At 36.4% G+C, this 18682-nt stretch overlaps 1 protein-coding gene across 1 annotated transcript in view; it reads left to right on the top strand.

The window, feature by feature from the left end:
- The window catches only part of LOC149777747 (uncharacterized), a 169781-nt gene that overhangs the window by 116556 nt on the left and 34543 nt on the right, over window positions 1-18682 (top strand). Inside the window, exons 7-8 of the mRNA XM_089938795.1 lie at window positions 11716-11831; window positions 16498-16762. Of these exons, the coding sequence (XP_089794921.1) occupies window positions 11716-11831; window positions 16498-16762 (381 nt within the window). The remainder of the gene's footprint in view (window positions 1-11715; window positions 11832-16497; window positions 16763-18682) is intronic.

The raw sequence follows: 18682 nt of genomic DNA, 5'->3' as shown, positions 1-18682 counted from the left end.
CTTGCCTCACAACAATGCAGAGATCTTTTTCTATGATGAAAAAAGTTACATATAGATTGTAGGAAGTCCTGAATGCAGACACACTAACATCATTTTTATAGTGTAAAATAAACATTGACACCTGCTGCATTGACATTAAAACCCCAAAGGGTGCATGTGTTGCATATAATAAGGTGTGCGTGTTACAACACACTCAAAATCAAAAGAATAAAATAAAATAAAGTTAGAATAAAATAAAATAAAGTTTCATAGATGTAAATAATTATGTAAATGTGTGTACAGTTAGTTTGTTTATGGCATTTTAAAACTCTTGATCTTATAAATGTATGAATATATTTATTATATACGTTTTTTTTTTGTCTTTGTAAGGTTTTTATTGGTATGGTGTACAGGTTTTCATCTCAAGAGGTTGACAGGTATAGGTGGCCAGTGACCTTTAAAGCAATAGATGTCAACAAGTCAGTCTGTCCATTAGAGTTATCCATGATGCCATTAAAGTTGTGTAATATGCCCATTAGAGTTGTCCATGATGCCATTAGAGTTGTGTAATATACCCATTAGAGTTGTCCATGATGCCATTAGAGTTGTGTAATATACCCATTAGAGTTGTCCATGATGCCATTTGAGTTGCGTAACACTGGTCAACAGTGAAATCATTACTGACTTGAAAAGGCCCTAATCTGTAGTATTTTGGTGTGCCGAACACGAATATAACCGTGAAAAATTTGTATTGGCTCTCGTTTTGAAGATATTCATATACCTCATTTTCTATGTTTCACTGTGTAAATTTCTCCAGTAGGACTGCAGCAACATCCGGAATAATGATGTAACATTGCATAATACCATCATGCTCACATCATCCACAGTTGATTGCATCATTTTCTGATGCAATGCAATACTAATGCCATGCGGCTGCTGAAGTAAGTTGACGTCAGCAGTGTACTATACATGTGTAGGCCTATTATACTAATGCCAGGCGGCTGCTGAAGCTGACGTAAGCAGTGTACTATATAAAGCCCAATCAGATAGGTTCAGCATTTAAAATATTTTAGACGTTGTGCGAGACAGTTCAAGCTACTGTTACATAAAACTTATTATTTTATCCATTTACGTACAATAAAGAACAGTAATGCCTCGAAAGTGTGTTAATACCGCGGACAATTTTTGCTATATTTGTGGGGAAGTGACATTTGCCAACCAGAAGAAAAGTATCAATTCTCAAGTGAAGAAGGCATATCATCTTTACTTCGGATGCAAGGTTGGTGACCAAGACAAGCCTTGGGCTCCGCATATATGCTGTGCTACATGTACAACACAGCTTTCACAGTGGTTGAATTGCAAAAGGTCATCAATGCCGTTTGCAGTCCCAATGGTGTGGAGAGAGCCAAGCAACCACCTAAATGACTGTTACTTCTGCTTGGTTCCTCCTCTTTCCGGCGGAATAACGAAGCGAAAGAAGTCGAGAATAGTCTACCCAAACATTCCGTCTGCATTGAGACCAGTTCCACATGGTGAGGGACATCCTATTCCAGAACCTCCAGCAGAATATTCTCTTGATTCATCTGACGAAGACAAAGGTGAGTCGACCTGTTCTTCTCCTGGTCCATCAGCATGCAGTGATCCAGATTTTCACTGTGGTGCATCATCAACCCCACACAGAATAACACAGGAAGAACTAAATGACCTGATTCGTGATTTGGACTTATCAAAGAACAAGGCAGAATTGCTAGGATCAAGACTCCAACAATGGAATCTTCTAGAAGAAGATGTCACAATTACTGCATATCGAAAGCGCCACCAGCAATTGGAGCCTTTCTTCAGAAAGGAAAGTAATCTGATATTCTGTTCCGATATTGAGGGCCTCATGAATGCTTTAAAAATCACTCATGACCCACAAGAATGGAGACTATTTGTGGACTCTTCGAAACTGAGTCTCAAGGCTGTGCTTTTGCACAATGGAAACATTCTTCCATCTATTCCAGTAGCGTATGCTGTCCACATGAAAGAGACATACGATAACTTAAGGCAGCTACTGAATTCCATTGAGTATAACAAGTACAGCTGGCACCTCTGTGGTGATTTGAAGGTAGTTGCCCTTTTAATGGGACTGCAGCAAGGATATACAAAATACATGTGTTTCTTATGCGAGTGGGATAGCCGAGCAAGGGAACTGCACTACATGAGGAAGGAATGGACTCACAGGCAGAATGTAGCCATTGGAGAGAAGAATATCCAACACCCAGCTCTGGTTGAGGCTCAGAAAATCTTGCTACCACCCCTTCACATCAAACTAGGTTTGATGAAGAACTTCGTGAAAGCCATTGACCGGACTTTGCCAGCATTCCGATACCTGCATGAAAAATTCCCTCGACTCAGCGAAGCAAAGATTAAAGAGGGAGTTTTTGTGGGTCCTCAGATTCGAGAGCTTTTCAAAGATGACCGGTTCAACAACTTGCTGGAAGGTGACGCGAAACAAGCATGGAATGCTTTTCGCCTAGTTTCTACAAACTTCCTCGGAAATGTTAGGGCAGAAAACTATAAGGAACTAGTAGAAGACATGTTGATGAAGTATAAGAAACTTGGCTGCAATATGTCTCTAAAGATTCACTTCCTTCATTCCCATTTGGATTTCTTTCCTAGCAACTGTGGTATTGTTAGTGATGAACACGGCGAACGTTTTCATCAAGGTATTGCAACAATGGAACAAAGATACCAGGGAAAATGGTCCACTACAATGCTGGCTGACTACTGCTGGACACTCCTCAGAGATGCTCCCGAACAGCTGTACAAGAGACAGGCGAAGAAATCTAAGATGTAGTCAATGACTTGATTTTTTATAGGTAGGCTATTACAGTTGACCTTTTACTATTGGAATGCATTTCGTTATGTAAACATTAATTTCTTGCAGATTACAAAAAAACTAGAGCCAATTTTGCAATTTGACTGTCATATTCGTGTTCAGCACATAAAAATTGATAAGAATTGACTAATTTTATTTCAGTAACATGACTTTTGTAAAAATTTGTTGTCCAGTGTAATATACCCATTAGAGTTGTCCATGATGCCATTAGAGTTGTGTAATATACCCATTAGAGTTGTCCATGATGCCATTAGAGTTGTGTAATATACCCATTAGAGTTGTCCATGATGCCATTAGACTTGTGTAATATGCCCATTAGAGTTGTCCATGATGCCATTAGAGTTGTGTAATATACCCATTAGAGTTGTTCATGATGCCATTAGAGTTGTGTAATATACCCATTAGAGTTGTCCATGATGCCATTAGAGTTGTGTAATATACCCATTAGAGTTGGCCATTATGTCATTAGAATTGTGTAATGTGCCCATTAGAGTTGTACAGGATGGCACTGGAGTTGTGTAATATGCCCATTAGAGTTGTGTAATATGCCCATTAGAGTTGTCCATTATGTCATTAGAGTTGTTTAATATGCCCATTAGAGCTGTGTATTATGCTCATTATTGTTGTGCATTGTGTCAATTAGAGTTATGTATTGTGCCCATCATTAGAGTTATGTATTATGCCCATCATTAGAGTTATGTAGTATGCCCATCATTAGAGTTATGTATTATGCCCATCATTAGAGTTATGTATTATGCCCATCATTAGAGTTTTGTATTATGCCCATCATTAGAGTTTTGTATTATGTCAATTAGAGTTATGGATTATGTCAATTAGAGTTTTGTATTATGCCCATCATTAAAGTTTTGTATTGTGTCAGTTAGAGTTATGGATTGTGTCAATTAGAGTTTTGTATTATGCCCATCATTAGATTTTTGTATTATGTCAGTTAGAGTTATGGATTATGTCAATGTCCATTTGATTTAAGTACAGTACATTCATCATGCATTTTGGTTTGCAAATTCAGTCTGGCGGACATAGACACAGTGGCAAGGGATTAAGTGTCCACTACAAGTAATGGATGTCCACACTTTCTGATGGATTTTCCCCAGGTCTAATGAGAGTCTGTCATAGAGCTTATTGCAGCCATAGTGGGTTTTATGGCACCCCTCGTTGATTTTATTGTATTTGCTCATTGAGTTGACACTTTAAACAAACAAATGACAGAAACCCATCACCATAAACCCAACCATGGCAGGTGCTAATTTCATTCCTTTACCTGTTCAGACTATACAGTGGTAATATTTTTTGTATTGATTAGTGACCTAGTGGATACATACAGAAAAACATGCATAGTGTAGCGCACAAAAAAATTATGAGATTTGAAATTTCTTGTCTATCATTCCACCTCTGTCCATGACAATGTACATCAGAAAAATTGCCCACCTATAATGTGCATCCCTGTTAATCGATGAGCATACACATATGCATAATTTTAGATACTGTTCTGCATCAGGCAATAACTTCGGTGTTCTTTTGGTATGTGCTTTCTCTTCTGGTTATTAATTTGTCATAATTTCCCTTTTATTGCCATATTTTGATTTCCAAGACCCACTTTGAAGACAAATTTGAAAGCAGTAATACAAATAAAACTAGAAAAGAAATTACAGACACCACATAAAGTTAATTTTGTTAATGTAACATTCAGCCTCTTATCAGAAGTAGTCTTTCGATGCAGTTTCTACCAGCTACTGTTCAGTTTTAAACTTCAGTGTTTCAAAATGCACAGGAACTGATGAATGAAAGTATTGCAAAACCACACACCTTAAAACTAAAATGAATTTAGTTTTTCAAAAAGAACATTTGGACTGAGATACGCATTGATGTTCAGTTCTCATATCTCATAACTAGCATTACATGAAATAGTTTTCGTTTTATATTTTCCCAATTAGAAACCCAACTGTTTAATGGGTGCATTTTGATGATGTCACCAAATTTGAATATTTCTTGCATATTTAAATCACTAGTGCATTGACATTGCACATAAATTACAAATTTAGCCATTAGTTGACAATTTGTAAAATAAATTCCAAAATCCTTATTAAGTCATTAACCGCTGGCACCATGTTTACGCGTCAGGAGGTAGTAGCCTACTGCCAAGCTCTGTAGCATCACGGTCATGTATGATACACTAAAGTGAGTGGTATTATAGAAAGGTATACAGATGTAGCTCTACAATGATACCAGATAAATGGGATGTTCTAGTTGCACTACAAAATACATAGGTAAAAACCTAATTTTTTGGACCCATTTTTTTCCACCCAAAATTTGCCCATGGTTGGAATCCGATTTTGTGTCTGGATTTTAGATTTTTTGGCCTCAGACCTAAGGCAGACCAGTCTGAACTGCACACAGGTGAACCTTTGCAAAATGTAGGATTAGATGGGCATTTTGAATAAAGAGTGGTCTCGAGGAAAATCATGAAACTTGGCACAGTTTCATCCTGTGGTGTGGTTTGTCATAAATAAAAATTATGCCCTAAATACATCTAATATGGATACCATTTTGAAAATTTTGTTATCTTTTCTCCAGAATGGATGATGTTACGACCATAGGTCTTAACCAATGTAACAGAAAGAAGCAAAAGCAACCATTTTAAATAAAATTCAGCAAACAGTTTATTTCTCTAAGTTACAAATTGAAAATTTAAGAGATACTTACAGTATTATGAATTAAATCCCATTAATCCTAAATGCCTTATTACAAGTCTAAAAGTACAGAATGTTCTGAATGAATTCCATTACACTTTAATGTCCTGATGTGCCAATAGACTTCATTGTCCTGATGTACCACGATGATGGAGTCTGGAATGTCTTTGAATGAGTTTTAAATAATTCCAAAATTGTGAGTTAATCCAATTGTCAATGAGCAATGACTAATTGAAATGAATGATTTAAATAATTCCTCTCAAATTATATTGGAATACAACGGTAAACTATGATGACAAATTGATTCTAGAGAGAAGTATTTGTTTACGATGTCCCCTGTATATATACACATAAATGCCCATGTTACATGATACACAAGAGAATGTTCTGGAAAATTAATTATTTCAGTAAGAAGTTCCATTACATCGTAATAAGGCTAGGCTTTGAACTCAAATTGTGGTAAACATCTTTTTTGCAACTTACAATGATGACAGAAGTCAGGTATGCAAAAGCTCCATCCACAACTCTAAATCACTGACAAAACTCTAACACACAATATAAATTTTCATTACACAGTATTTTCAATGAAGCTATAACTCTGTCATCTGGGAACAAAATTCATTTGTCTAAAGCAATTCCATCTTTCATCCTGCATTCAGCCCTGCACATCATCATGCATTTGAGCCATACAATTAGCCTAGCTACAAACATATGCTGCATATTATCATGTATTTAAACCATACAATTAGCTTAGCTACACATCTTTCATACCATCATGCTTTTATAACCATATGATTTGCCTAGCTACAAGCACAGTTACCCAGGCAACAAATAAGTCCCACACATAAGTATACTTCTTCAAAAACTTACCCACCACAGTCCTGTCTTCATGTATTCATATGTACATACACATCATGTAGGAAGTTACCTACCCACCACAGTTCTGTCTTCATGTATTCATTTGTACATATACATTGTGTAGGAAGTTACCTACCCACCACAGTCCTGTCTTCATGTATTCATATGTGCATATACATTGTGTAGGAAGTTACCTATCCACCACAGTCCTATCTTCATGTATTCATATGTGCATATACATTGTGTAGGAAGTTACCTACCCACCACAGTCCTGTCTTCATGTATTCATATGTACATACACGTTGTGTGGGAAGTTACCTACCCACCACAGTCCTGTCTTAATGTATTTAGAGTTTGGGACGAGCCTAGGCTTGAGCTCGAGGCTCGATAATTTTGGAGCATTTTCGGGGGCTTGAAGCTTGAGGTCGAAGCTCAACGAGCTTCGAGCTCACGCCAAGAAAAATTCTCCGCTTTTTTATACTATCGGACCAGATAAACCTGTGCAATAATTAATTGATTGTGGGAATGAGCGGCTTTACAGATTCACACGGCCTACGCTTCCCCGTGTGTTGGTCGACCAGTGGGTGGTCGTTGCCTTGCAACGGTCATCGCTGGGGGCTCCTAAGATAATAATTCCGACTATTATGATTGCGACTGACAGGGAGAAAGGGTTTTTCAACTTCTGCAAGCGAGAGAACCGGTGAACTTCTCAAGCGTTTGGCCTGACAGTGAGTGGTGCCGGAGGGGCAGTAGGTGCACAACTGACGCCCGAGGGATTTCTTTTAAACTGATTTTTTAACAGTTCAAAGAACAGAAACGTGTTATCAGCGATTTTTCATATTGTATCTGCTCTTTGTTTGTTAATTTTTACTTATATTTTATTTCTAAAGCAGTAGCAATGTCAAAAAATAAGAAATCAGCTGTTTGGACTTTTTTTAACAAGCGCGAAAAGGATAATTTCACAGCTTGCAATGAATGTAAGCAGACAATTTCATGTCCACAAGGAAACACTTCAACAATGCGTCGACATCTGCTTAGCATTCATCATATTGACGTCAACAAGGATGAGTCTGAAATAGAGCCGAAGAAAATGAGAACAATGGATAACTTTGTTGTCAAAACTTCACTGGAAGAAATAGTCTCGAAACTCGCTGCAGTCGATGGATTCTCGATTCGGAAAATCACTCATTCAGAATTTATTCGTCAATCGCTGTCATTAAGAGGAATGAATCTACCTGCTGATGAAAGATCGGTGATGGCCCTTATTCGCGATTTTGAAGAAAAAGTGAAGCAACAAGTCATACAGGACATTAAGAAAGAACTCTCAAGATCAAAGAGATTTTCAATATCATTGGACGAATGGACAAGTATCGGAAATCATTGATTTCTCAATATCAACCTTCATATGGTCTCGTCAAAATATATCAATCTTGGTCTTGTCAGAATTTACGGAAGTTGTAATGCTGAAAGAATGAACGAGCTCGTTGAGGAACATCTTAATTCTTTTGGTGTCTCATTCAAACAGGATATTGTTGCCTCTACCAGTGATGGAGCAAGTGTCATGATCAAGTTCGGAGAAAAATTGCCCGCTCTGTATCAAGCCTGCCTTGATCACGGATTGCATTTGGGTGTTACAAAAACTTTTTACAGAGAAAATTGCCCAAGTCAAGGAATTTCAGTTTTTTCATGTGAAGAAACTGGACAGGCTGATGATTTCGATGAAAGCAACGATGAATTGAGTGCTGAAGAAGTTGAGATACAAAGCAAATCATGGAAGGAAAATATAAACACTGTGAGAGAAATCGTTAAATGTTTCAAAGGCTCACCCATACGATCGGCTCAGATAAATTTAACAAAGAACAACAACTGTCCCTCGACTGCAAAACTAGATTGAATTCCATGCTAAAAATGCTAGAAATCTTTATTAAATTATACGATGTCACCAATGAAGTGCTGAGTGAAATCGGATCCGAGCATCTCTTAACTAATTTGAACATAGAATTATTGAAATCCATAGTTTTGGTGTTGAAACCGGTTGAGGTTACTCTTAATGCTATGAGCGAAAAAAAAACTTCTCTGAGAACTGCTTATGTTGCTATTAGCTTCATGAGGGAAAAATTGTCTGCACAAGGAACAGAGATCAGTCATACTCTTTTAGAAAATATTGATCATTACATCGACGGTAGAGTTAATCAACAACTTATGGATCTTATGATTTCTCTGCACCATTTGGATAATGTTCCATCCAAAACTTCTGTTGACATATGTACATACACATTGTGTGGGAAGTTACCTACCCACCACAGTCCTGTCTTCATGTATTCATATGTACATATACATTGTGTAGGAAGTTAACTGCCCACCACAGTCCTGTCTGGCTTATCCAGCATTAACTTTTATCAGGAAAATTTACTGGTAACAATTTGTGTTATATGAGAGAGACTAGACTGTATATGAAACTAAGGTAGTACAAGGAGATATAGAAGTATTTGGGGGTGGGAGTGATATCAGTTTGTGTGAATTCATTTATTTTTGTGGGTACAAATTTTCAAGGGTTTTGGAAGGAAATAAAAATAATTGTCCCAGGTTAAGTTTGGTGATGTATGTCCTATTTTTTTCCACAGATAGGGTATTGTTACAGGTTTGTTGGGTTTTATTTTAACAACCACACTATTCATGAAAATTGATACCTCATGAAATCAGGTGATTTCACAGTGATTTAAAGTGCAGAAATATTGAACATTTTATCATTATCTGCATAAGTACTTTATTAAAATTTGATACTGCCAATGATATCATTTGGATTGGAATACATCTTATTTCATATATCTAGGTATAACATTTTCAGGAGAGTTAGATGAAATAGTCAAGCTAATCAGAGAAGCTAAAACTGTACTTTTACATGGTCAAAAAGATCACTTACCCCACTTTGAAAAGTTGTAGTTGTGAAAAGCTTGGCCCTCTCTAAGACTACCCACCTATCTAAAACTACTGACCTATTTCTGAGTTTACCAAACCCACCTAAAGCCAAGTTTCAAGACTTTGGTGTAATTTTCCATAAGTATGTATGGGGTGGTGGAAAAGATCAAGTAAAAAGGAATTCTTATGTAAAGATTATATTGAAGTAGGTTTGAAAATGTAAATTCATTAAAACTCATTTATGTGAGAAGACGTGTCACCTCTAAACCTTAATGGAAAGAGGTTTTAACAGCTTCCATGCCAAATATAGACATGTTTTTCTCTTTTGGTATAGATTTTATGACAAAGGTTATTTTACTTACATTAGCACCATACATTGAATTACATAACACATTTACTGTACCCAACTCAATTTTCTTACAACTCCAGTATGGATGAATCCTAATATTTCAGTTGGAAATTCTAGCATTATATACATGCACTAGGTGGAAAAGGTTATTTTTTGTATGAATAGTTTAGTTGATGAAAGCAGTTCATGGAGTAATATAAATGATTTTTGTAATAAGTTTGAAATGCACTATGTCAGCATCCTCAGTTTTGAGCCATGCTCCGGGCCATTCACTTAGTATGAACATTAATTCAAATGTATATGGCCCATTTTCACATAAATCTGTAATTTTGCTCATTAGGGAAAAAAGGGCTTGTATAAGTATACATCAAACACTATAACTTAATACTTCAGTATTGAAATGGAATCAAGATTATGAGTTTATAGATGAGAGTGACTAAAACAAATACTTTTTCTTGCCTTCTAAATTAACTAAGTGTCCTGAGATTAAATGGTTTCAGGCGAAAGTAATGCCTAGAATTTTACCATCAAATACATTTTCGAACAAAATTGGAAAAGTCTACTAGCATGTACTATTTATGTAATGACTCCTTAGAGACTATATTTAATCTTTTTTGGAACTGTTCCAAAACTGAGTTATCACTTACTAGTTTTAATGGGTGGAGAAGGAGTACGTGTAATCATCTACACAATTTTCAAGTTTCAGAAAGAGAATTTATTCTTGGTATAATAAACCAGAACGAAGTGATGATGTAATCAGCCTCCTTTTATTGCATCTGCAATCGTATAATCTATACATGCAGATTTAATGATGAAACACCAAACGTTGCCCATTTAAAAAAGAAACAAAGTTCTGTTGCACGTCAGAAAAATAGTATGCATAGATCAGTTGTACATGGAAAAGACTGATGACAAATGGTAACTATAGAAACATATCTCTCAACGATTTGTGCTATATTTTCAAATTGTAGCCACAATTTTAATTAAGCTCAGATATGTCCAAATATGAAATTACAGTGATGGAATTATGACCTCATTTTTGTTGTTATTTTAGAAAGGAAAATTAATTATATAATACACACATTTACAAGGCAGTAATTGCTAAGGTGTTAATGCAGTCAGCTGTTAAAGTAACAGTAGTCTCCTCCTGATTTATGTAGCTGTTTTATTGGGAGATTGACAATAAGAGAAAATTATTATTGAAAATGATAACTGAATGTAAATATTGTCAAATGAATAAAGAAAATGATAATAGAATGTAAATATTGTCAAATGAATAAAGAAAATGATAATAGAATGTAAATATTGTCAAATGAATAAAGAAAATAGTTACTGTATAAAACTTGTAATAAGAGAAAGTCGAATTTAGTAGTAACATGTGTGTGTGTGTGTGTGTGTGTGTTATATGTGTATAATTTTATGTATATATATGTGTACATGTAGAAAATGTTAACAATAAATACTTGCTGTTTTTCTTCTGTTTGCTCTCTCTCTCCTTCTCTCTCTCTCTCTCTCTCTCTCTCTCTCTCTCTCTCTACTGTTTAGAATTAGAATATTATTCTTTGTACTAGTATTAATCATTATTCCCTGTAAAGTAATGTGCACTGTTGTACTGCTACCTGTATATGAAGAATAATAAACATTATAAAAAAAAACATAATAAAAATTCTTCATAAGTTTTATATTTCAAACACATTTTGCATTAACAAAAATCATAAATTACTCTTATAATTTAGATGAAGTCAGTATTTTGTGAGACCAAATTTATTTGATCCAAAGAAACTGACATTTTTTAAATGTCATCAAACTGAAATATTTTAAATTATGTCATGAAACGAAACATTTGAAGTGATGATATGAAACAAAATATTTTAAATTATGTCATGAAACGAAACATTTGAAGTGATGTCACAAAACTAAATTAGTTTAAATGTTACGAAAGACATGATGACCATTTTATGTTACCATGACAACAACACTATTTTACCCTTTTTCAAACTGAAATCATCTTCTTTACACAGAGGCTTGCTATAGCAAAGGAGTTTGGTGATAAAGCTGCTGAGAGACGTGCATATAGTAACCTTGGTAATGCTCATATTTTCCTTGGGGAATTTGAAGTTGCTGCTGATCACTACAAGTAAGTACAACTTTGTAGCAACATTTTTTGCATAAACTTGGCTTGTTTCGATAAATTATTTCAGAAATCTTAAGTTATTCTTGGGTGATGTTATTCACCGGGGCATCAATAAGTTACTCTCCACTCAAGGCAGCATCATTTTAAGGCTAATATGAATTAATTACGTCCTCCCTCGAATCTTTCTACAAATAGTCCCAAGATGTACATTGCTACATATACTGTAAGAATTTTATAGAAGCCTTTGGTTTTTCGATCATTAATGAAAAGATATTGCTGTTTTAGTTTCATATCTTGATAAGTCGTATGAAGCAAGAAGTTTAAAAGTATTCCCGATTGTTACATACTCTGAATGCATAGTCAATCATGGGGTACCAGCTTTCATGGTTGTTATATACCACTAGTTTCAGCACCCAACAATCAATGATCTATCTACATAGATAGCACTGGTCAACAGTGAAATCATTACTGACTTGAAAAGGCCCTAATCTGTAGTATTTTGGTGTGCCGAACACGAATATAACCGTGAAAAATTTGTATTGGCTCTCGTTTTGAAGATATTCATATACCTCATTTTCTATGTTTCACTGTGTAAATTTCTCCAGTAGGACTGCAGCAACATCCGGAATAATGATGTAACACTGCATAATACCATCATGCTCACATCATCCACAGTTGATTGCATCATTTTCTGATGCAATGCAATACTAATGCCATGCGGCTGCTGAAGTAAGTTGACGTCAGCAGTGTACTATACATGTGTAGGCCTATTATACTAATGCCAGGCGGCTGCTGAAGCTGACGTAAGCAGTGTACTATATAAAGCCCAATCAGATAGGTTCAGCATTTAAAATATTTTAGACGTTGTGCGAGACAGTTCAAGCTACTGTTACATAAAACTTATTATTTTATCCATTTACGTACAATAAAGAACAGTAATGCCTCGAAAGTGTGTTAATACCGCGGACAATTTTTGCTATATTTGTGGGGAAGTGACATTTGCCAACCAGAAGAAAAGTATCAATTCTCAAGTGAAGAAGGCATATCATCTTTACTTCGGATGCAAGGTTGGTGACCAAGACAAGCCTTGGGCTCCGCATATATGCTGTGCTACATGTACAACACAGCTTTCACAGTGGTTGAATTGCAAAAGGTCATCAATGCCGTTTGCAGTCCCAATGGTGTGGAGAGAGCCAAGCAACCACCTAAATGACTGTTACTTCTGCTTGGTTCCTCCTCTTTCCGGCGGAATAACGAAGCGAAAGAAGTCGAGAATAGTCTACCCAAACATTCCGTCTGCATTGAGACCAGTTCCACATGGTGAGGGACTTCCTATTCCAGAACCTCCAGCAGAATATTCTCTTGATTCATCTGACGAAGACAAAGGTGAGTCGACCTGTTCTTCTCCTGGTCCATCAGCATGCAGTGATCCAGATTTTCACTGTGGTGCATCATCAACCCCACACAGAATAACACAGGAAGAACTAAATGACCTGATTCGTGATTTGGACTTATCAAAGAACAAGGCAGAATTGCTAGGATCAAGACTCCAACAATGGAATCTTCTAGAAGAAGATGTCACAATTACTGCATATCGAAAGCGCCACCAGCAATTGGAGCCTTTCTTCAGAAAGGAAAGTAATCTGATATTCTGTTCCGATATTGAGGGCCTCATGAATGCTTTAAAAATCACTCATGACCCACAAGAATGGAGACTATTTGTGGACTCTTCGAAACTGAGTCTCAAGGCTGTGCTTTTGCACAATGGAAACATTCTTCCATCTATTCCAGTAGCGTATGCTGTCCACATGAAAGAGACATACGATAACTTAAGGCAGCTACTGAATTCCATTGAGTATAACAAGTACAGCTGGCACCTCTGTGGTGATTTGAAGGTAGTTGCCCTTTTAATGGGACTGCAGCAAGGATATACAAAATACATGTGTTTCTTATGCGAGTGGGATAGCCGAGCAAGGGAAATGCACTACATGAGGAAGGAATGGACTCGCAGGCAGAATGTAGCCATTGGAGAGAAGAATATCCAACACCCAGCTCTGGTTGAGGCTCAGAAAATCTTGCTACCACCCCTTCACATCAAACTAGGTTTGATGAAGAACTTCGTGAAAGCCATTGACCGGACTTTGCCAGCATTCCGATACCTGCATGAAAAATTCCCTCGACTCAGCGAAGCAAAGATTAAAGAGGGAGTTTTTGTGGGTCCTCAGATTCGAGAGCTTTTCAAAGATGACCGGTTCAACAACTTGCTGGAAGGTGACGCGAAACAAGCATGGAATGCTTTTCGCCTAGTTTCTACAAACTTCCTCGGAAATGTTAGGGCAGAAAACTATAAGGAACTAGTAGAAGACATGTTGATGAAGTATAAGAAACTTGGCTGCAATATGTCTCTAAAGATTCACTTCCTTCATTCCCATTTGGATTTCTTTCCTAGCAACTGTGGTATTGTTAGTGATGAACACGGCGAACGTTTTCATCAAGATATCGCAACAATGGAACAAAGATACCAGGGAAAATGGTCCACTACAATGCTGGCTGACTACTGCTGGACACTCCTCAGAGATGCTCCTGAACAGCTGTACAAGAGACAGGCGAAGAAATCTAAGATGTAGTCAATGACTTGATTTTTTATAGGTAGGCTATTACAGTTGACCTTTTACTATTGGAATGCATTTCGTTATGTAAACATTAATTTCTTGCAGATTACAAAAAAACTAGAGCCAATTTTGCAATTTGACTGTCATATTCGTGTTCAGCACATAAAAATTGATAAGAATTGACTAATTTTATTTCAGTAACATGACTTTTGTAAAAATTTGTTGTCCAGTGTAGGTGGAGGACTCCCTTTCTCATCCATGAATTTAGGTACAATCAATGATTTATCTACATAGACAAGAGGAGGACTCCCTTTCTCATCTATGAATTTAGGAACAATCAATGATCCATCTACATAGACAGGAGGAGGACTCCCTTTCTCATCCATGAATTTAGATACAATCAATGATCTATCTACATAGACAAGAGGAGGACTTCCTTTCTCATCTGTGAATTTAGGTACAATCAGTGATCTATCTACATAGACAAGAGGAGGACTTCCTTTCTCATCGATGAATTTAGGTACCATCAATGATCTGTCTACATAGACGGTGGATGACTTACTTTCCCATCCATGAATTTAGGTACAATCAATGATTTATCTACATAGACAGGAGGAGGACTCCCTTTCCCATCCATGAATTAAGGTAAAGAGCTTCTCTTTGCAATGCACCTCATCATAGTGCAGTCCCTGTATATGATGGTCATAGATTCCACTTCTGGGATAAAAAGCTTTGATACTGAAAACCTCAGTAAAAGGTGATCTTACTTGTATTATTATATGGCTTCCTAAGCAGTGTTACAGTGAGGGACTGTAGTACCAATTTAAGTGGTGACCATGAACTGTGTCCTGGCTCAGGACTGCAGTACCAGTGTAAATGGCTTCCCTGAACAGCATTATATCAAAGGTCTGTAGTACTAGTGTAAATGACTACCTTGAACTGTATTCTGGCAAGGAACTGCAGTAAATAGCTACCCAGAACAGTGTTATAGTGAGAGACTGTAATACCAGTGCAAACCTACTTTAATATAAAGTGACCCTACTCGGAATGTGTCATGGCTCCCCTGAATAGTATTATATTGAGGGACTGAAATAAATCGTCGTATAAGGTGAGCTTATATGTTATGTGTACTTGAAGAGAATTATAGTGAGGGACTGCGGTGCTAGTTTCATTGTCAAATTAGCTCTACTGGTCATATACCAGAAGAGATTATGGGATGGCCTGTTGTCAGTCTTACGATGTCTGGTGTCCATCCATCTGTGGTAATGATCTGACAGCCGGTATGGCCACCATGGCAGCCATCTTGAAAATTCTGTTATTGCTACTACTCCTAAATGGAAAGTCATATTGACATGGGATTTACATCAGAAAACTAATGTGATATCTGATTTGACCTGATTGAAAATGGTGCAAATCTGACCTACAAAAAATATGGCTTTCCCAATGAACATAATTAAAATTTTGTCACTGATCATGCTGCACATTTTGACCAAAGTCATCTTAAAAATTTTGTTATTGCTTCTGCTCCCTAATGGTAAGTCTCGATGGTCATATCAACATGGTTTTTTTACCAAAATTCTTCTAATGGTGTCCAGTTTGTCCTGAGTGAAAATGGTGCTGATCTTACACCTAATATGGCTGTCACAGTGGCTGATTTTGAAAATCTTATTGCTTAAGAATATCAAAGTTGGTTTCAAAACTCAGCATTTGAAAAAACAAAAGGATTTTATCTTGAATTCCTGCAGGTTCTGTTTGTTCAGTAAAGCACAAGTGCCTTCAATGGACTCTTGTTTTGCACATCTCAGAAAATTTATATCCACAGAAGCAAATGAATTCACAGTTATTTTCATAATAAAATGTTTCATGTGAAGTGTTAACCTTTGCCCAGCAAGAAAGGTGGAGTGTTTACCTGGGGCATGCAGGAAGATAATGGTTGGCATTTTCTCAGATCAAAATTTGGAAAATGAACACAGAGTGGATATTTGTTTTTGTCCATAAACTATTGAAATTCCTGTAAGATAACAACATTCAAAATAATCTATGATTTTTTTATCAAGGAAAACGCTACAGCTGGCCAAGCAGCTAGGAGACAAGGCTTTAGAAGCCCAAGCATGTTACAGCCTTGGGAATACATATACCCTGCTGAAGGATTACGAAAAAGCAATCGAGTTTCATGTAAGGCACCTGCAGATAGCACAGGAATTAAAAGACAGAGTGGGTGAAGGCCGGGCATGTTGGAGTCTAGGAAATGCCCACACTGCCCTGGGCAACCATCAGGATGCAATACTGTATGCCAGTAGGCATTTGGAAATATCAAAAGAGGTAATTTCATTATTATCTGGCAGGTGGTTAAGTTGTGGATTATCGATACATTAACAGGATACAGGCTGTTGTATCAATACATAAACATAATGTGGATTGTTGTGTTGATACATTAATATGATATGGATTGTTGTGTCAACACATTAACATAATATGAATTGTTGTGTCAATACATTAATATGATACGGATTGTTGTGTCAACACATTAACATGATATGGATTTTTGTGTCAACACATTAACATAATATGGATTGTTGTGTCAGCACATTAACATAATATGAATTGTTGTGTCAACACATTAATATGATATGGATTGTTGTGTCAACACATTAATATGATATGGATTGTTGTGTCAACACATTAATATGATATGGATTATTGTATAAGTGCATTAACATGATATGCATTGCTTTATCAGTATTTTAGTATATTAACTTGATTGTTGTATAAATATATTAAAACATGGCTTGTTTTAGTAATACATTAACATTAATCGGACTGTTGTATTAGTACAGTAACATGGAATGTTGTAGTAATACATTCACATTAATCAGAGTGTTGTGTTAGTACAGTAACATGGAATGTTGTAGTAATACATTCACATTAATCGGACTGTTGTGTTAGTACAGTAACATGGAATGTTGTAGTAATACATTAACATTAATCAGACTGTTGTATTAGTACAGTAATATTATATGGACTGTTGCTACCAATACATTAAAATATTGATTGTTGTATCAATGTATTAACATGATATAGAAGGACTAGTAGATTTAGAAATTTACTAGTCCTACTAAATCTTCATTAGTCCTTCTAACAAAAAAATCTCACAAGTATGTGGATGAAGAACACTTTTTCTAGATATTACAATCATGCATAGATAAGAAATACAAATCTTGCTTTAGAAAACCACCAAGGTTACTTGAATAACAAGTTCACACGAAATTGACCATTAAATTGATAGATGAAATTGACCATTAAATTGACAGATGAAATTGACATTAAATTGATAGATGAAATTGACCATTAAATTGATAGATCAAATTGACCATTAAATTGATAGATGAAATTGACCATTAAAAAGATAAATGAGTAAAGTGTAGAGAATCTTATCTTGGGGGGAAAATTAACATATCACTTAAGAGAAGAAGACAAAGGCTGGTCATTACATAACACAGACAATTAAATATTCAAGGCAGCACCTGTCATGCTTAAGTAAAACAGGGTGAGAAGACCTTATTATAGCTGTAATGGAATTGTCAGATTTCACAACATCTGTGACCGTTTGAACAAAAAATGTCTCCATAATGCTAATACGGAACGGTTAAATAGTAATAGGCATTCTGATGGCCATGACACTGCAACGGTAGTTTGACAAATTCATAAGTCTGGGTTACAATCTTTCTGAAAAGATGCAGTCATCATCGGTTTTATGCAGGAATGGTTGTAGACCCAATTTTAAGCAGCTGCCCACTGCCAACAATGCATTGTTTTTGCAAATTTCAACTTTCAATAGGCAATGCGGGGCCCTGAGTGGTCTAAAGCGCTCTCCGTTACGGATCACTGCTATCTCACCTCTTTCTGCGTGGGGTCGAGTCTCGGATTCGGCCAATGTGGATATGTGAGAAAGCTTGCCAGTGCCTTCTCGTGGGTTGGTGGTTCTTTCTGGGGTTTTCCCGGGTTCTTCCTCCACCATTAATACTGGCTGCCAGGTATAGCCTTTCGTGTGCTGAAAAATGGCGTTAAACTATACAACAACAACAGCAACAATAGGCAATGCACTCTAACCACATGCCACAAAAAAAATACCAAAATATATAAAATACAGAACTTTACCTTATAAATCTAACAAAACTGGGAAGGATTTATACAGCCTGCTTTACAATTTGTAAATCCTCATTTGTTCTATTCATCTAGTGG

This window comes from Sinohyriopsis cumingii, chromosome 17, assembly GCF_028554795.1.
Source record: "Sinohyriopsis cumingii isolate HCF-2022 chromosome 17, ASM2855479v2, whole genome shotgun sequence".
In the NCBI taxonomy this organism is placed as follows: domain Eukaryota; kingdom Metazoa; phylum Mollusca; class Bivalvia; order Unionida; family Unionidae; genus Sinohyriopsis; species Sinohyriopsis cumingii.
The sequence above is the reverse complement of the archived record's forward strand: the minus strand, read 5'-3'. Positions and strand labels throughout refer to the sequence as shown.